Consider the following 20,944-nt stretch of genomic DNA (forward strand, 5'->3'; position numbering starts at 1 on the left):
TCAACTAAAAGTTATTTATCACATGAATTACCACCAATGTCAAAGTAGAGAAAAGAAACAGAACCACATCTTTTAATAGTGTTAAAGTCTTTGACTTTCTTAATTGCTCCCATGTATTGAAGAGCAAAATAAAATTTTCTATTTAATTTTAATACTGCATTAATTTATCTTCAGAGAATAGGGTTACTTTAAATTTGCAAGAGATATGTTTCATTGCACTCTTTACTGTATAAAAACAGCTTTTAGAGATTAAACAATAAAACCACGTGTCTAAATGAGTGATTAGTGGGTCATCTTAGTTTGTTTTGAAAAAATTCAATCACACCAATGTACTGGTGTGGGGTTTTTTAATTGTAAGCATTAAAGGCAAACAGCCACAACGTCCCTGTGCAAGGAAAAAACAAGACTTGGTTTCAAAGAAATTAAATGGCAGAAACAGATTTTAAGATTGCATATTCTTAAAGGAAGTTGTGACGAGAGCTGTTTCCCTAGTAGCAGATCAGCAGCCAGAAACCTATCTAGAATTTTAGTTGATCTGTATTTTTACTTAAAATGCATTGAGGCAGGTAATGTACTTTTTAGACATGGTTTACATTCAGCTGCTTCAACCTCTGAAAGAATTAGTCCAGAAGTGTTGTTACTAGGATATGTATATTTCTTTCAAAGAACATATGTATGTCTTTCTTCCATCTGTTGCTTGCACCTTAATTACACAACATAAATCTACAGTTCACGGTATGAATTGCATAGTAAAGGTTTCTAATGTAGCCGACAAATAAGGGAAACATTTAAAAGTTTTGCACAATACTTGAAAAAAGAACTGAAAAAAGAATTTGCCTGATTGCATATGTTCAGTTAAGCATAACTTCCCATTTTAACCTCAGCAAGCTTTAGACATTTTTTCCTCCACTGCAGGAGGGGTGAAATGTAAGGGAAAGCACTGGTTTCTAGGATTCATGCCTACTTCCAAAGCTCTCATGATGGCACGCTTGTGTACATAAGCTTCAACTACTACTAAACAAGAAAAGCAAACCACTGTCTCTTACATATTCACTGAGTACATTTATTACAGTCAAGATTCCAGTGTTCCTACAGTAGGTGACTCCATGAACTAAACTGCTGCTGTCCTGCTCTAACGTGTCCCACTAGGTAAGTCAGTAAGTCAGAAGAACCAAGTCTCAAACAGTTCAATACAAGAAATGTTAAATTAACAACAATTGGCCCATCTCAGTGTTAAAAAAACAACGTAACTTCTTACCTTCTTGTTGCATTAAGCATCCAGATAATCAGCTCAGAACTGCTGGACTGATATCCCATGCATCAAAATCTTAGTAGTGTATTTTCTTTTCAGGATTATATGGTGTAGCCTTTAAGTGTCTTCACTTGCTAAAAGTAGCAAGTAGTTTCCTAGGTTTTCCATAGATTTCATGATGTTTTTTTTAACCAAAAAAGGTTTGTTTGTTTTTTTTAAATATGTATTTTAAGAACTACATCAGTTTATCCTCAGGTGTCTGCCATAGAAATCAGCAGAAGCTGAGGCCTATTAACACCATAGAGAAAGATAATCCATACATCTTAAGCCATCTTTATAACACATTTTTATGTTACTCTGTTGTTTGCCAGTGATGCAAACATGATTGGACCTTACTTTTACTTGTTTCCTAGAAGGGAGCAAAAGTAGGGGATAGAGCACTTCAAGCGTACCTTATGGGAGAAGTTAACACTGCAGTGTTGCTTTAGCTATGCAGGTAATCCAGGGCAAGCGGTAGCCATGCAACAGAACACCTTACAACCACAGTACTTGCCAGCTTCTTACTAGGGAAAGAGAGATGTAGCTTTTAATACACTTTCAGCAGCTTAAGATGGCATCCCAGGGTCTCAATCCTAATTATACATTCCTGTCCATTTCTTTATTCTGACTCAATTACTTTCCTCTGATCTCTTCATGAGCTAATTCAGGGTACTAAACTGCAGGGTTGTTATTTGGCAGAGGAATTTCTGACACCTTAGCATGTAGAACTAGCTATCCAAGGGCTTGGACCAGAACAGTCCAAGTGTAAAGAACAAAATGAGAGTGGTGGATGAACAGATACACGTCACTAATTGAGGCAAGCATAAACTCTTGTAGAAGTATATCCAAAGTAACCTCCTGTGCTATTTAAGCCACACACACTACATGCAGTTAGTGCAAAACTAAGTCCTGTCTTCTGTCATTGAGTCCTCGCTCTTACAAATGAGACTACAGATGACATCAGGAAATAAAAATTGAGGCACTAATAGTTGTGGTAACAGCATCCCACTTGTGTATTGCTGCAAAGGCAGCAGGCAGAGAAAGCAGTGCAATTTAGGACCTCTGTATTAAAACATTTCTTTATGTTCCCCTGCATGAAGAAGTGTTTTGCAATCTACAAGCATAATAAGGAAAATGGGCTGGAGATGGAATGGAAGCGATGAGAGTGCCCATTAAATGAATGAGCTTGTTCAGCTACCAACAACAATCCTACACAGCACTTTCTACTTGTGCATTACCTACTAAAAGGTGCTGAAGGTATTTCTTCAGAGCCTTCTCCTGTGAAGTATCAATTTCTACCAGATATATCTCCTGCAAGTACATGCCTTGGGACAGTTCTCCCAAGCTAATTTCCCTGGTTCATACATGAAGCTATTAGGAATTTAACTATGCTACTAGACATAGTAAGACTTCTAATCATAGGCATACTTTTATTTTGGCAGTCCCCTGCAGACAGGGAATGGCCTCTTACACACTTCTCCTCTTTTTCCCAACTGGAAAAAAGAATTAGAAACACGAGGCAATAAAAGTACAAGGCAGGGATATGTATCATCCATGAACCTTCTTTCTGCCTTATTGTGTGAAATCCATACTTTCTTCCACCCTGCTCTTCAAAAGGAAAAGCTAGCACTTATCCCAAAATGTTAATAGAACACAAGATAACTAGCAGTGACTTGTTACTCTTCTGGAATATTAAGCATGTACACACAGGTACACCCCCTTCAAAAGAAGAGGAAACAACTCTGTGATACCTCTCTAATCTACTTTATTAGTCTAAATACAACGCTGTCATTCCAAATGGTTTGGCCACCTCCTGCAAGCACAGGAGGAGACTGTCAGAACATGTTCCATGTAAAACTAAACCTGCATTTAGGTCAATCTTAATGAAGATCATCCAGCTGTGTCCCTAATCAACCATTCTCATCTATTCAGGCCTCACAGCCCACCCTAATGCCACCACTTAACTGGTGTTTTCTGTCTTGTTCCAAAGACCCTTTGCTCAACTGTCAAGCTTGCTATCCTTTGCTTTGTAATGCCATTTAAAATACCTTACTTCTTCAAGTCTGCACAGCATAAAACAAGGGAGTCCATGGCTCCCAAGGGATGGCGAGCCAGTTCGTGTGGCTGCAGGGGGAACAGCCAACCTGCTTCAAACTGCCCCTGTGCTAAGCAGGGCTCTGTCAAATCTCAGGACCAAAGCTTAAGACGAACACAGTAACACAAATGAGAAAAATGTATGTAACAAACACATTTAGCAATTCCTTTTATCTGTAATAAAACAATTCTAAATACCATAATAGTACAATCCTGCTTAACTGCCATTGTGCCCTACAGAACAGAGGTTTGGTTAAGCACACACAAGAACAGTACGGATTGTTAACTGCTGGTTCAATGCAGCCTGCTGAGCTTACAGTCAGGCACCATAAAAAAACTAGGCAGTCCTGATAACTTTATTTTGATTTTAACTTTGTGTTGAGATGGAATTTGGGTAGGTCTGCAGAAAAAAATTATCTAGGAAACAAATGAAAAACAACAGCAATGTCAATGTAGTTTGGCTGAAGGACTTGTTTTTCTGATTCTCCTGGCAGAAACGTGCACAACTGGAACCAGCTGACAGGCATTGGTTGTTAGGGCATTTGGAAACAAGTACCGTAAGGGTCATAAGGAACCCAATTATGTCCCTCAAAGCACTTCTAACAAATTAACTCAAGGAATTCGGCCTTATTTTATTCCTAGAATTTCCTCTCCCTGTGCGACTTACACATCACACATGCGTTGCAGGAAGAGCTCTCTTTCCCCTTGCTGGGACAAGGCCTTCCCTGCAGCCTGGCTGAGGGCCACGCCTGGTCAGTGTGGAAGTGGATTAGGAGGCCACACTACAGCCAGCCCACCCAGACAGAGCTGTCTTTGGCCATCGAACACACATCTGAAACACAGAGTGCCCTGGTGGTTTCACTCCTGTAAGCTGCACTCCTGCTGACCACAGCTCCAGCCATGCCGTCACCAAACCCAACAGCAAAGGCATTTGCAGCTGTTGGGACACTTCGTAGATTCAATCAGTAACAGTAATTTCCCTAAAGGACTCCAAAACCCCATTTCAGACACTTGTTACTGCACACAGCTACGAGCTAGGGTCACCTGCAGTGTGTATTGTCCTCAAAGTGAGAAGTTTCACACACAACCCCAGTTCTGAGTGCAAAGGAGTTGCAAGGCTTGAGCACACCCACAAGCACCAGGGAACAGCTATCTATTTCACCTCCATTAGACAGGACACCTCTACAGTATAAAAACAACCTATGCTACTGGTACCTTCTCTTCTAAACTAAACTAAGGAATCCCAACTGCAAACAATGCAATGTGTAATACTGTAAAAGGAAGAAAAATTTTAAGTAGCTATAATGAATACAGCTATGCTTTCTTCTAGATATGTCTGCTGGATTTTCATGGATGAACCAAGGATTACTTTCAAATTCAGCACAAGCAATTTCACATTTAGATGTAGCAGGAGGCACTTCTGATTCTAAATCAAGGTAAATCAGAACATTTTTTCATTTAAGGCTAGTGAAAGACACTTGTGGTACTTTCAATAACCTCACTATTTCATACCATTTACATCAGGAAGCAAGAAGTTTTCTGTTCAGCTTAACTTTTGATTGTGAATGTCTCTTACTTTTCCTTGCTTGTTAATTATATTTGAAAGGTTAAATCTCCATGCTTTCAATTCTGAACACAATAGTTATTTTATATCTATGTTCCAAAGGAACAGAATCACTTCCAAGCCCTTATAGAAACAGTTTTTCTGATTAACCATAAATTCCTGTCTGGACAGGGACTACACGTAGGTAATTACATGTGAAAAAAAGCCTGATAATACTTCTGAAGAGTATAATAGAACGTTTGGTGTCCAAATGCACTATTGCTTAAGTTCTCATGGAAGAAGTTTAATCCACAGAGTCTAAACATAATTAAAAAAAAAAAAAAAAACTTAATCACACTTTGCTTGGAGGTTGCCTGTTCCTTAAAAAATGGAGGAGAGGATTATTCTGGAACACATTCTTCATGGCATTTAATAGCTCCAACTCACTTTGCATACATGTCTGTGTACTGACAAAACTTACAGATTTACTGTTTAAGCTTTCTTCAAATCGAGCAATTCTACCGTTAGTTGGTTAGGAAAAAAAAAGCCAGACAATAATCTTTTTTATGCTACTTTCCAATATTTTGCTACTTTCCAATATTTTAACAATTTTCCTATTAGCTTTGTTTGACGTAAAGCTTTTGGATGTTTCTTTCTTGTTATAATTTCTTTCCCTAAAGGAAAAGCTGGGGTCAAAAAGAAAGTTTAAAGCTTTTTGAGAAATCCTCTCAACTCCAACATTTCTGTTGTTTTGCTAGTGAGAATCCAGGGTTGTGTCTGGATGCTGAAGTGGCCTTAGCAACTGGGCAGCTTCTTGCCCCGAGCAGTCAGCAGTCCAGCAGCGCAGCATCACGCTACTCTGAATCACGGGGAGAAACTCCATGCTCATTCAATGATGAGGATGAAGAGGATGAAGATGACGACTCTTCCTCCCCAGAATAAAGACAGTAGAAAATGGAATACACAAAATGCTGCTCATACGTATCCTTAATGGGAGCTCCTGTTTGGATTTTACTTAAGTCTCTTGCCTTGGTTTGCACTGTGTTCAGTGAAGCAAAACAGAAGCTTCAAAACAAATTCACCCAAAGCTGAAATTGAAAACTTTTTTGTAGCTGAACAGAGCAACATACAGACACAGAGCAAAGTGTTTTTTTTAATCAACTATAACCAAGGAAAAGAACAAAGTCCCTGGAGATCTGGCAAAGAAAACGTCATGATCATATTTTTCATTTTGGGACTTTCTGTCTCAAGCCTCTTTCCTCTCCATCTGGTAAAGATAAGGGAAAGAGGTAAAGATAAGGGGAAGAGAACACATGCCGATTCTCACATTGTCTTTTGGCTGTGTTACCTTTAAAGAAAAAAAGAGGGGAAGAGAGAGAGCACGCACACGAACACACTAAAATAGCTATTTAAAACTCTTGTATGAAAATTGTTGTAGGGAGAAGGGGCTGTTAGAATGTTTGCTTTTTTCTGTTCAACTTGCTGTATAGAAGATTCTTAAAGTAATATAAATTGCAGGTGATTAAATGAATCTTGAAATAGTTAAATCCATTTTAGATACTCTTCAAGTAACATTAGTATGTCTCTTTTCAAAGGTTCATATGTTCATTTATACTGCAGACCTAATTTATTATAAATAAGTGATGATTATTAGCCATTATTAAGCAGTCAGGATTAAAATAGCAGTATTCTCTGCACCAGCTTTTTTCAAGGAAAAAAAGTGGAAAAGTTTTATTTCTAGATTGCAGTGTATCCCATATAGCTTCTCCTTTACTGTTCTAACTTTATAATCCATCTGATTTTATAGCACATGTATTAACAAAGGGAAAAAAAAAAAGAGGCCTCTATGTTAAGGATCTCAGGCAGTACTTTCAAATTCAAGGTGGGTTGTTCACGTAACAAAAAGTTCAGAATCTGAGGAAAAAAATTAAAATTTTGACAGCATGTAATTTAATGTTTTGCATTCTAGTCAGCTTGGATTATGACAGACTAATTTGCTTTTAATTAACTTCCACTGTGAGCACCTTGATGCGCCTTTGAAAAACATCAATATTGAACAACTACTTAAAGTACTTTGTGGCTAAAGTTACACAAAGTGAATTCCATTTGAACTGTTAAATTAGAACAGGTGGCTCCATGGTCTGTATTTAACATCACATCCAATCACAAAAACCTATAAAAAAAACCTTTGAATGACAGCAAAACACGCTGTGGATGTAGAGTTCTCATGGTGTCCTAACATCCAGTATTTTAACTAGTCTTGAAGTGAACTACTTCTATGAAGTAAAGCCAGATAAAAATAGTGTTACTTCTTTTTGTTTTTTATACTGTATGTAAGTAGTTGACCCTTATATTAGCTGTCAGAGCTCAATGACACTGGCTCTGCTATCTAGTCAGAGATCAGGCAGCTCAGAAAACCACATTTGCTTGAGCGAGGTCAGCAAAGCGTACCCCTCAGCTGCTCTGACCATTGCTCCAGCCCAGCGTGGGGTACGTCCACCTGATCTCTTACAGACACATCGGCATTCAAGCCAACATGATCCAAAAGCACTAAGGTAGGAAGAGAAACTGAGGCGTCAGCTAAAGAGCTGCCTGGCTGTCCTGCAGCTGTTAGCACATGACACACAGGACAGGCAAAACCGTGTGGAGTGCACAAGTAAACGTGCAGGTCTGTATTAAAAATTACGGCATCCACATAGACGCTTGTCAGATAATTCAAACTCCTGCATCTCTTGTAGAGTTAGGGCATCACCATTTTTAAGGCATAGCTCTTCTTCAAGCAAGTAGAGCGATCTAGCTTACACAAAGTTTTGCAGATGCAAAAAAAAAAAAAAAAAAAAAAAAAGAAAATTTCAAAGGCCTACCATGTTATTCCCCATCTAGGCAGGACTGTTAGGCTGTGTTATGCACATGGTGCACAGGCAGCAGCAGACTGAGGGATTTACACCACCTCACTTCAACCAAATCTGTAGCACTACCTCTAGATGAAGAAAAGCTTTACTAATGCAAAATAATATTCTGAGAGAGTCAATGTACTTGACAAACTTGTGAAATAAGAGGAGGGAGAGAAGGTAACAGAAACTCCAGGCATATAATTAGGGAATTACTAGTTTCATTAATGGCATTTCATTTAAAAAGATTACTGCTTTTATTCTTTAAAATACTTTTTTTTTTTTTTTTTTTTTTTTTTTTTTGGAAAGTTGTCCTGTCAGCTTTCATTGGAGAGGGCAGATCGAAGATACCCAATATACACAGGACATCCTAATGCACGCTAAAGAGGGGAGCATTTTCCAAAGTAATTATTGTTCACCCCCTATTACATTATGGGCAAAAGTAACCCTACACTTCCTTCACATTTCCCACTTAACTTCTTCAGAAAACAAAAACACACCATCAACACACTAAACAATTGCTTAAGAGGAGAAGCTTTGAACTATAAGATGTAGGCAAAAAAAGGCTTCTTGCCCAGAAACAGAATGCATTTTATCAGTAGTCATTGTGCTTTCTGCTTTGCAGGAGGAAGATCTTCAGTAATACCTTCCTCCTGTTGATGTCTCTGTCTTTCAGAGCAGCAGACTGCACAGCTACTTGCTTTCTGGCAAACAAAGCTATCAACTTCTTTTTTTTCTTTTAATCTAGGAGCACATTTATTTAGACAGTTGAACCAAGATTTTAGAGGTTATTTTTCTGAACTAGTTGAATACAAAGGACTAAACAAGTTAGAACACACACAATAGACTTCAAAAGGAAATTCTTTCCTTAGGATTCTTTGTGCCAAGTTACAGCTGAGGATGAAGTTCAACTGCAGCACTGTGGTCTTGTGGTTGCACAAAGGTCTGGGAACTGGGAGAGTTCTGAGCCTTCTCCAGCTTTAGTCACTCGTGTATGACCTCAGGCAAGCCTTTCCATCATTCTTGTTGAACTTCATTGACGTATTTCAAAAAACAAAAAAAGCAACAAACAGGTAAATGCAGGACCTCACTCAATACAGATGTTCATCTGAACTGAGCTCTGAGCAATTAATGAGCAACAAGGAGATTAAGAATATTAACCAACCGCACTGCTCCTGCTAAGCTCATGGCAGTAGTCGTGCTTAGCTGCTTCAACATGCAAGTTTCCTCCGAAAGGCAGCAGTAGGTATTTTCCAGAATAACGTGGTCATTAGCAAGATGGGTTTTCCTGTGTTGTATTGAGTTACCGTCATCCTCTACTGGCTTGCACCATATATTCATTGGTAGGAAACATGCTGCAACTGGCACAGGATGGCAACTCACATAAGGCAGAGTTAGCATTTGCGTTTTCATATACATTCTATATAAGTGACATTGTCTGCCTCCTGGAATGCTAGTTCTTGGTTATACATTCAGAAGGCAAGCAGTATAATGCTGTTTGTAAATGCTATTCTATATCCTAAGTAAACAGCTTTATTTCTGGACTTATTGTATGGTGCTTGACAAATCTAAATTTGACTTAAACTTGCTAGCGTCACAAACTAGGTGAAAAAAAGTTGAGCGGGAGACAGCATTTTTCATTACATGAAAAACTGATAAAATGTTTGTGGATTTAGGTTTTTAAATTTATATTGAACTGTGCCATTGTCTTCTCAATTCAGCACTGGAATTAATGGCAACAATCCACCTACATGGATTGGGATCACACCTGATCTAACGCCTATAAGTAAAGGCTAAAGCAAATAACTTCAGTTCAACTGAAGGCATGGTTTTAACTAACTTAATTTAACTAGCGCACACCACAATTTAGATATTTCCATTTTGGTTAAGGCTATAGTTAATGTCTGCTTTTTAAACTACAGTTTCCAAATACTCCTAATCCTTTTCAACAGCTGGAAAGTGCTGGGCATACACCACTCCAACAGAAGGATTTGTGCCAAACAACCAAGTCAGCCTCAAGTAGCGTGATGTAAACAGGCCTAATAACCAAATTTTAATCATATTTTAAAAACAAATGGACAAAACAAACAGCTCATGTTTATTCATAAAAATGATGCTTGAATTTAGAATTCAACAGCTAAGGTTTTAAGTGTTCTGTGCTCTTTCTTCTGCCCACACCCACCATTTTTAAATCTAGAGCATGGATGAAACTTTTTTTTTCAAAATGACATTTGAATCTAAGCACTGGGCAATGCTCATTTTTATAATTACCTGTCTCTTGTTAGCTGAGCATTATATCCAAGCACTTTATAGAGAAGACTTTAATTTTAATAAGCTAATGATACTTGGGGTTTGGATTTGATTAAAAACAAAGCTAGTAACCACAGGCTATACTATTTAGTAAACAAACCAGTAGTCATCTTCTGACTGACCACCTCATTTGTATTTCCATTCACCTAATTTTCACTGCAAGAGCATCTCAGTTTCAGAACATACGTATTTTAAACAACCAGGTACAATGAAGCTGGGAAGAGACTGTATGAGCTTCTCATATTTTTGATTTTAAAACTTCTAGCAATAGTCATACTCCGGGGCAACACCATTCAGCTTCCTAGGAGCTTGGCTCACGTTGAAGACAGGAGTGCCGTGGCTCCGTCGCTCGAGGCCAGGCACGTTGTGCAGCTGAACACCACGACCCACAGCACTGGGAAGCCACTGGGAAGCCGTGCCTCTTGCAGCTCTGCTGATCAGCTGCAAAGAGGCTGAGAACAGTTGGTCTGCGTATTGGTTTTTAAAATACACCACTCAATGCATTTTGACCTATGCCAACAAAACACTTGTAATTGCTGGTTAGCACACACCTACCCTTCCAAGCATGTGAGCAGCTCTGAATACTTCGTTTTCTGCTAGCAGTTGTTCCCTTAAAGCCTGACGCCCTGCAACTTCTTGAAACTGTCATGCCTTAGACTTACCTGAATTCTCAAATCAGATTGCCTTTCCTATTTATCTCTCAGATTTTAGTTTGGCAAGTGTTTTTAAGAGGCTGTGCACAACCGTGCTCTGGACCCAGGTATATTGCCAAAAAGATCCCCACAACCAACCATAGGAACCTGTTGTTCATTCCCTCTGCTCTGATACCACCCTTTCAAGTCTCTGTAGAGCTGCTCCTACAAGTATTTCCTGGCTTGTTCAATCAGATGCAAAATGCACGGATACCTAACCGAGCTGGCATTGGCAGTTCGGTGAGGGGATGATCCCAAAAACAGCCTAATAACAACAGCAGCAAATTAAAGGGACTGGTTATTGCAGCTGGTTAGAGAATGTGTGTTCATTCTGCATCTTTAATACTTCTCCCTTGTCTGGCCTACTCCAAAGGTCAGCCAAAACAATAATATTTTTTTCCTACTTTTACCTGTTTGATAGCACCCAGCAGTTCAGGACAGCTACCCAAGCTGCAGACCAAAAATCCCTGCTCAGATTTGGGCAGAAGAAGTGTCTGAGATCTAACCATCCAAATCCCAGGGAAAAGTCTCCCACATAGGAACAATATGGTGCAAATGAGCAACTTAATTTTTTTCTTTCTCCAGTAGGAAAAGCAGGCTGATGTGGGCCAGATAAATAGCTGTAAGAGAGGCAGGAGAGTTCAGAGCAGATACAGGAGTCTCCCAGGAGCACAGGCTTGTACGTCTCTTTAGCACTCTGCATTGGCTATAGGAAGTGGCACCCACTGCATCTTCGGACTTTAAATGCCATTTTTAAATGCTTAACCCTTTGCAGGCTTATATAATCACCACTGGATAGCAGGACACAGCTATGTACAACTTCAAGCCAGCTGTAGGTTTAAATTAAATTCATCTATGCAACATTAAGGAAAATTTTACAAGACAAACCGAGTCCTTCCCGGTGACCTGCTTTTAGCCCATTATCCTTAGCCAGGCTGAGTGAAACAGAGCAATCCCTGGTGCTCAGCTTCTCGTGCCTTGCAGGTAGCACCAGTGGCACGCTGACAGGACAAGGCAGTCAGAGAGGAAGGGAACCACCACCCACCCACAGCCCTTAACGCTGGAACTTCAACTGGAGTGTTGCCATGGAGCTATATTGCCTTTTTTTATTTATTATTAAATTTGGTCGCTACATCAGTCCTTCTGCAGAACTTAGGTTTGACTAATTTACTTTTAAGATCACATGTAATTGTTCTGTAGGGCCACAAAATTAGGGCATTATCCAGAAAAGGTAAGGTCCACAAAATCAACCTTTAGGTTTTGGTGGGGTTGTTAGGTTTCTAACGTAACTTTAACAATTAATAGCTTTGGCTGCTGTAATGCAGGGATTAAGCGGGACTCTCAAAGTTTCCCTAGTAAAACACCAGCTGGACCAAAAATCCATCATGCAAGTTTCTCATGCTCCCCCGTCTCTAAAGCCAGGTTGTACATATGAAAAATACTTCAGGTTGCGAAGTTTTGGTAGAGAAACATATGCAAATATGGTGCCACTGTATCTCACAAACACCTACTGTGAAATAATTCACCCTATGTGAGCCAACCTGGGAGAACTCGGGTAGGAGTTTGCCCTGGTTCTCCGGGCCCAGGCAGCGGCAGGGCACGGCGCGCAGGCAGCCCCTCTGCTGGCACCGTGTGGACCCGCTGCCTGCAGGGAGCCACTGCCACACGCGATGGGAAAGGGTCCTTGTTCTGTACAACAATTTGCTGTAGATTTTTGAATTCTCCATGGTTTTCTTTCTTTCCAAATACCTTTAAATTATAAATGAAACTTGTATTTTTGCAGAAAGACTGCTATTAAGCTATCCTGATTTTTTTTCCTGATCAAATAGCGTTACTTTCCACTACCACGTTGTGTGTGGCGAGGAGCAGTGAAAGAAAAAAAAGTGGTAGTAGTACACATGCTATAGACACTGACAAAGACCTAAAGAAAAATGCATATACAAAGTTTTACTTTCCTAATAGGAACCCTGGCATTAGCAAATAGTATATTTGAACCAATAGGAAATATTACTTTGTAGTAGCAAACACTTTGTAAATAAAAACTTACTATTTTTTTAATGGAAATTTTACAGAAGAAGCTATTTCTGTATACTCAACTGATCCCATGTTTACTGAAAATGCTGCAAGTGGGAATTGTACATTGCAAAGTAGGGGTAGGGAGCAATGTCTGCCTGAAGTGAAAAGTATATACAGGCTGGAGAGAAACATCATTCGGCTGTTTGTGAACAGGAAAGTAAAGCTGAACTGTATAGGAACTGAATAAAAGAATTTCAAGGCAACAAGGTTGGGCTTGTTTTTAAAAATGTGGAAAAAAACATTGCTCAAGGTTGATGTTGACAGAACATGTTCTTCACTGAAAAAAAAAAAAAAAAAAAGACATCCCCCACGTTATGGTTTAATCTCCAAGAACCACTGCATCACTTGACATTTTGAAAATAATACAAAAAATCTCGCACTTGCAGACTCGTTGGATACTTCACCACTCTGAGCAACTTCCCCTGCCATTGCCCAGGACAAGATGCCAGACTTCTGAAGTTGTTACATTTTGACAAAATACCTTACAAGATGTCCAGGAATAATATTGTCCCTATCTGATCAAGAAGTATACCCAATCTAAACCTCAATGAAGGCCTCAGAAACATCTAATTGAAATATGCATTGAGTTTGACATGGAAATCAATTTCAAGCAGGCTTTTCATTCTGGTTTCTGAAGTGCTAGCTCTATTTAACAGTCCAGTCTGCTAACAAGGAATTCACAGTGCTTGTCTCAGCACCCTGTATTTCAGTACTTCATGTGCTACCCTTGTGTCTCATCGCTAACTCACCTTTTTACACAGGGACACCCTTCCAGTGTCCAGTGTAAGCTCTAAGCATATAGCCTTCCAGCCCCACATTGTGTTAGCAAGAATCCAAATGGAAAGCACTTAGGGAGCTTAACCGCAGTCCCTCTTCTTCATGTGTATTGGTTTTCCATCACCAAATTCAAAAATCCCCAAGTAATTTCACAGTGCTCATTTTTCCCAAATGCACAAAAGATCCGTGAGACAGTAGTAAACATCTCAAGCCAGCTGAAATTAAAGGTTAAAAGCCAATAGGAAAAGACCTGCAGAACTGTGAGTTCCTTCTTGTGTAAGAAATACAAATTGTAGCACAGACCCCTTTCATCTAAAATGTGTTGACATATTTGGGAAGGCATTTTCATGAAAAGCTTTAGCAGACTCCAGTTAGCCCTAAATAACTAGCTACAGCCTTGTTATGTGGGTAAAATAGGTGTGAAACACAACTGAAGAAATGAGAGCCTGCAGTCTTTTTCTCAGTAATAAAGACAATGCTTGAAAACCAAGTCTAGATACCTGTACGTTCTTTTGTGTAGGTGCTATGTAAGTTGGCATGAGAAGGACTCTGGAACATTAAACTATTCGTAAAACTTGCTGGAATAAATACTCTCCCCTAAAGAATCTAAAAAGACAAGTTTTGCTGTAAGCTACTTATATTTCTTTGTGCTGCTTTTTCACCTTGGGATCTCCCCCCCAGGACCCCAACACAGAGACTGAGAAAACATTAAAGGCTGAAAGCCCCCTTTCCCTTTTTCTTCTAGAAAGTACTACTTGGCACGGCTCTCTCTAAGGACAAAAAATTCCATTTAAAAAGCCCTCTCTGAAATTACAAGTGCTTTTGGTTAGAATTTCTTTGAGTAACTGCCCAGTAAGATATCATCATACAAACTGAAGCTGTTTTATATTTTTCTTCATGTAAATCTGTATGGCTTCTAAAAAAAAAAAAAAAAAAACTTATTAAGCAACGGTAACTGTTGTAGCGTTACAGTTCATTGTGCTAGCAATAACAACAGAAAAAATAGGCATATCTTTCCTATGGTTACAAAAATAGTCTTAAATTGTATTTTGCTGAATCACACGCATTCTATTAGAAAACAAAAAGATCTCAAGACATTCAGGGAAAACAGAAAAAAAACCACATTGTGTAGGTTTATTATTCATTAAACTTTGTCTCAACCCCAAGTGTAGGATAGGAGATAGATTTGAACAGTACTTCATTGTGGAAGTCCGCTGTCACAAGCAATGTCCCTGACTGCGTGTGATTCGTGTAGGTTGCTCCTGAGCTCGGCTCTGCCTTACTGCGGTGGGCCTGTCCTTCGGCTGCCCAGGGAACAACGCACACATCTTTGCTCTTGGGGTCTTAATTAACACCAAATTCCTACTCTGTTGCTCCTACTGTATGTTATTTAAAAGGCTCCAAGTCCTCATGTCCCTGGGACTAATCGCCTCCTCGCTGAAACTGCTGTTCCAGGGTAACAAAATACAACAAACCGCTCTGTGTACTGCACAGGGTGATCAGTACTTTTCATCTGTCACCTAGGCTAAAACAAGTCCGTCACACTGAAAAAACAAGTTGTTGAAGGATTTGCATTCCTGCCTCCTAGCTCGGTTCCTACAGCTGCCACCAAACAACTGACCATGGTTTGGCTCGCTTTTGTTACGCCTCAGGAGTCCCGCGCCAGCCACCCAGGGACTCCTCAGCAGTACCTGAGCTGCAACCATGAGCTGGCCCTGGAAGGAACAAACCCTGCAAACTGGGTTCATGCTCTCCCAGCACAGAAAGGCAGGTGGAGCTACAAAATGGCAAAGTTATCTCAGCACCGCTCCAGTACCCTCCTTCAGTTCTGATGACTTACACCTGTGCTAGTCCACGTGAACTTGTGCACATCCTGGAATATCTCGATGTGAAAGCTCAGGTTATGCAGCAGTGACAAAATACAACTATTGTATTTAATTAATCCATTGCAATTAATTGAGCATAATTTTTCAAACGTTAAATAATAATAATTAAAAAAAAAAATCCCATTTTATACTATATTATGCAAAAAGAAGCAGGCTACAACATTTTACACCAGCCACTGGTACAAACAAAATGGTTGCCATTTTCAGTAAATAACCAACGTAAGGACACAAGCTCTTGGCACATTTAGGAGTTAAAAAACGTTTCAAGCGAGCAAACCCTGCAGATGAGGGGAACACACCCTAGTATTTAGCTGTGCACGATGTAACTCCAGCCTCCCAAATTAAGCTAAAGGCACCGCGACCCGGTGTGAGGGAGGACGGGGCTGCGGGCAGGCCCAGGACGTGTCAGCGCAGTACAAGGCAGGGGAGAACTCACCACAGGCACCGCAGGCGGCTGCCGCGCTCCGACGGCCGGCAGAAAGCGGCTCCGTGCTGAGGGAAGGCTGAGGAACAACCGCAGCGCCCAGGTGCCACGGCTACCACCGACACCGTCGTTTAGCGGCGGAAAAGGCGGCTCGGCACGGCACAGCTCGGCGGCCGCCTCGCGGCCCGGTGCCTGCCCTCAGGCCCAGCAGCTCCCGCCTGAGGGCGGCTCGGGGGCGCAGGGCCGGAAGGCTCCGGGCGCAGCACTTAGAGCTACAGGCCCCCAGTTGATGGCGAGAAACATTAACTCTGCTAAATACCCGAGAAAGTCAAAAGAAAAGTACAACCAGCTGTGGAAAGTCCACTGACACAACCTTCAAGATGGAAGAACATCCAGCGAAACAGTCCTTGGGGGAAAATCCCTGTCTATATTATTATCGCCTTAACACTAATATAACATCTTCACGCTACCCTAACAAGGTCATTAAGTATTATTAACAGTACATTTTCCAAAACATAAGAGGCTGCTCTACCTACTGCTAGTAAGATAACTTTGTACGAGATGTAAATTAACACATCTAGTGGCTGCTTGCAGTCAAGCATTCTCACGCAAGCCCAGGGTTTTTAGGGACGTTGTTACTTCTGAACCTACTTTTGAACCTTTGATATTTTCTCATCATCTCATTAGCATGACTGAAGCCAAGATGGAAACATTCTAGGCATACAAATTTATTCATGCTCTGCCAAGCTCCTACCTACCTTTTTCTTGCATCTGGCAAGACTTAAATTAAGATGAAATGATAGGCCTATTCTGTCTAGGGTCTGCAGCCAAATGACTGAGTCAGCTACATCAGAGCATTTAGCAGACCAGGGGTTGTTGGCCCTCGAGCAACCAACAAGGGGCAGAAGCCCTTCCAGTGGCAGAGACCTGATCAGGTGTGTATGCTGTAACTGTGGACCCTCCCAGCCCCCGTGACTTTATGATTGTATGTGTTCCTGAGACAATTGGCGTTGAGCCCTCTCTTAATCCATTCAAATACAGGAAACGTGTGATTGGCAGGATAACAAATGGGTACACCACCAGGGATGCAAGTATTCCAGCAAATAAAGCAGTACTGGTTGATGAAGATTCTTGCCAGACTCGGAGATGGGTCTCATTAATTCATTTGATAGAGGAATACCCCTATTTCAACCTTTTGGAAAGAAGAATTCATCAAATGGTATATGACTAATATGCCTTTCATAGAGAAAATATACTGCACTAAATGATAATTACAGCAAAATATATCCCTCTCTGATTGCTAATGGATATAAGCCCTCAAATTGGGAAGTTTTTTGTTGTTTCTGTTGCATGTAACTTGGTGAACTTCTGTTAGAAAAGACAATGATATGCAATAGCTGTAGTTAGAAAAAAATACAGAAGACTGCTCTCATCCATGGTCAGACTCTTAAAATAGATGCAAAAGCCGAAAGCGAGTGGCCCCGTTCTCAATGCTGCATGATGTAGTGAAAAGGCACAAGAGCAGGGAAACAAGTGGGCCAACAGACAAGGCTAACCAAGCGAGTTTGGTTTAAGGGTACTGAATGTATACATGACAGAAAAGAAAAAAACTGTCAAGCTTTTAGAGGTGATCTTAAATGTTTCCATAATTATTTTTCCTTCTTCCATTTACACATTTCTGTAACATTTTTGTATCTGAAGGCAATATACTGCATTAAGTGAATATCTGTAATTCCCCTGCTGTGCTGAAACCTAACAGTGCTTCAAAAGAGGGAAAATGCAAACTCTGCTCTGCTTAGTGCTCCACAGTACACATCAGTATCTGTACTGCAGGGGCCACTCCTGCATGCAGAAACTCCTAGAATTTTTGCATTTATCTCCACAGACTCCCATTTGTCATCACTAATCATCAGCAGCTGGTCAGTGAAAGAGCTGCTATAGACTCTTAACTTCACATGATTTTCACTGTGCTATGCATGTTTGCTCTAAGGGCAGCTTGGTAAGCTGGGAAATACAGCATACATCTTTTGCGATCCTGAATGAGTTAAAGAGTCTTGTGTCTGAGCTACCCGCAGACAAGAACAACGTGAAATCTCTGACAAGCCAGGCAGACAGCTCTGGCTCAGCAGATAGCAGGAACGTAAACTCAAAGGGCAAAGACATCTCACAGTTCCAACAGCCGTTCATGTCCTAGGGAGATTTCAGAGAGCTCTCGTTATATTTTAAGTCGTGACTGCATTTCTGTTTGTCAGAGTGCATTTGCCAGTTGCACAGCTGAATTTTTATATGCAAGTCAGCCTACAGCAGTTTCCAGTAATGGCATCTTATGCAATTTTTGACCTACTTTAACGCATTGGGACACTTGGGAACACGAGATCCACTACAGCAGCTTTCTACAGACTATGTTACACTGCAGCAGAAAGCAAATCTCTAGATAAATATATTGATTCGCTGAACTAGAGGCGAATTTTAAAATGAATTTTATTTTCAAGGTATTTGCCAAACCAGATCCAGATCAATCATCATACCTATTATCTTTAGCTAGAGACTGCACACATTATTTCAAAAAGATCAGAGGATCAAAATCAGTAAGCTGTTACATATACACTGACCTTCTCTGGGTTTTCTCAACCTTTCTAGGCTGCAGTTTCCTCAAGACCACTGCTTAACACCTCAAATCAGGGCTTCTGTTATCATAGAACACTGCAGGGTTAGCAATACATAGACTTTTTATTTCACCCCACCAGACAGCTATGTTCAAGAAGGAAGTTTTTTCTAAACATTCTTCTGTATATTAGCAGAAGATTTCAACCTTCAGTTGAGATCTAAAACTTTTGATTTCACTACCAAATGTGAACAGCTGGGGAGCTAAACACCACTACTGAAGGAAAAATTGCAAATAAAAGTATACCCACTATTAATCAGAGAAATCTTTGAAGAGAAGTAGCAAGAAAAAAAAAATCGGGATGACTATCCTTCACCTTCCTTCTCCCACACAATAACAATGAAGAACTGTGATGTAGTGATTTTAAAAGTTGCAAGACATATCCCACAGTGTATACATTTTAGATTTGCAATTTGATAAAGGTGTCTGACCAAAGTTATTTGAGTGGGCCTGCAGACACCACCACTGCACAACTGTTAGAGGTCAAGATCTACAGAGAACTTTTTTCCAGAACAATCCCAGAAAAGTTTTTCTGCGTGTGTGTGTGTGGCTTTATCACCTCCTGCATCTTCTTTGGTCATTCTATAATTGGCATTAGAGGGATAATGTACTCTTACCTTAAAAAAATCCTATAGTGACTTCTACATGATTTTGACATGAAAAATCTCATGTATTTGGTACTGCACAGTCTTGATAACCGATTACTACTTTAATCCTGTAGCCCATTTCTCATACAGACAAAATAATCGTCCAAAAAACACCCACTATTATTCAATACTAGCTGTTGTATCTTTTTTATTACCATTCCTGCTCTCCCATTCCAATATAATTTGTACCTTGCTAGTGAAGTGCCCCAATCATCTTTCTTTTACCATTTTTCCGAAATGCCTATTAGACCTGCCTTTAAATGAGAATACTGCTCTAACTTGTCCCCAGTTTTCCTACATGTAGCTTTTTTTTTTTTTTGGATATCATTTTCTAAGCTATGCATTAAGTCTCTCTTTGCTTCTGCATGTGGTACATTTCACAAAAAGGCTGCCAGAGGAACTAATATTAGATCATTTAGCTCCCTGAAAAGATTATATTTTACCTCCTTAAATTTCTCCTATCTACAACGCTGTTAGTTTGCATATAATTCACTGCAGACCTTCCCTGCAACCTCGTAACAGCTTCAAGAAACTTCCTTAAACCCAACAGGAATGTTACTGCAGAATTCACGGAAGCATTACAAACCTTTCCCTCTCTAGTCCCCCTCTTCCCCAGCCCAACTACTCTACATTACAACCTCCTTTTCTTAACAGGAATTTTCACCTCTGGGAAAAAAAAAGTTTTCCTCAATCCATAAGCAAACAGTTATCTGTATGTACCTAACCTGAAGAAACTACACAAAGGAACATTTCCTGTCTTTCAACACTCGTCCCCTCCTGCCACACAACTTCCTTTCTTTTCCATAGCACAAGGGCTGTAACCCTGAGGATGAGACTGCACAAGTCCTGAAAACAATCCTGAAACAAGTCCTGCCAACATGACCACGAACTCCTCCCATTCAAACTGTATGGCCAGCCCCAGGGACAGCACTTGCTTTCAGCAAACAGTGTGTGCATCCATCCATGAGCCACCCACTGAAGGGACATACATATAAAATGCCAAGGGAAGTAACTAAAAAGCTCCCAACTAGCTGGAGAAATTTATCTGAAGTCACCTTTACTTTTTCAGAGATGGATTTGTTTTCTCTTGGTTTCTTAAAAAGCCAAGAATTACGTTCAAATCAAGAATATCATTTCATTTTCTTTTGCAACTAAATTGCTCTGTACTTCATTGGCTGATTATGATGCACTTTAATCACCTGAAATGCAGAGGGTGGGGGAGGAACTCTCAGAAATCTCCTAATTTTACACCTAAGACTATAATTGGCAAATAGCCCAACTAGTCAGGTAGCTTGCTCAGGGATTTAATAGGGGAACAAGAGCACAACGATGAGCTGCTGCTTTACTAGCCACCTCAAAAGAAGGCAGAGCAAGTCACTTCTCTTCAGAGTGGATTGAAATTTGGAACCTTATATATCTTATCTGTGGGTTTGTTTCAAATTGACATTTCAACTAATCAGGCTGAAAATTACAACCCCTTGTAAGTAGTACTCAGATTAAGCAATTTCAAAAACCAAGTTTGCAGGGAATCTTGAAATAGTGCAGCTATGGAGCTAACCTCTGCCTGCACTCAAAGGCAAAGGAAGCAGAAGAAGCCAGGAGTTAGGCCAATACCATTCCTTACGCTAGAACTTGTCCAAGCTCTGAT

General features: G+C 40.2%; 1 protein-coding gene across 14 annotated transcripts in view; it reads left to right on the plus strand.

The window, feature by feature from the left end:
* The window catches only part of TFDP2 (transcription factor Dp-2), a 52,911-nt gene extending 39,741 nt beyond the window's left edge, over positions 1-13,170 (plus strand). For all 14 annotated transcript variants that reach the window (XM_050712437.1, XM_050712438.1, XM_035545146.2 and 11 more), the window contains 2 exons: positions 4,716-4,821; positions 5,687-13,170. In XM_050712437.1, the coding sequence (XP_050568394.1) occupies positions 4,716-4,821; positions 5,687-5,870 (290 nt within the window). In that variant the 3' untranslated portion in view covers positions 5,871-13,170. The remainder of the gene's footprint in view (positions 1-4,715; positions 4,822-5,686) is intronic.
* The last annotated feature ends 7,774 nt before the right edge of the window (positions 13,171-20,944 follow it).

Source organism: Cygnus atratus, chromosome 9, assembly GCF_013377495.2.
Source record: "Cygnus atratus isolate AKBS03 ecotype Queensland, Australia chromosome 9, CAtr_DNAZoo_HiC_assembly, whole genome shotgun sequence".
Lineage (NCBI taxonomy): Eukaryota > Metazoa > Chordata > Aves > Anseriformes > Anatidae > Cygnus > Cygnus atratus.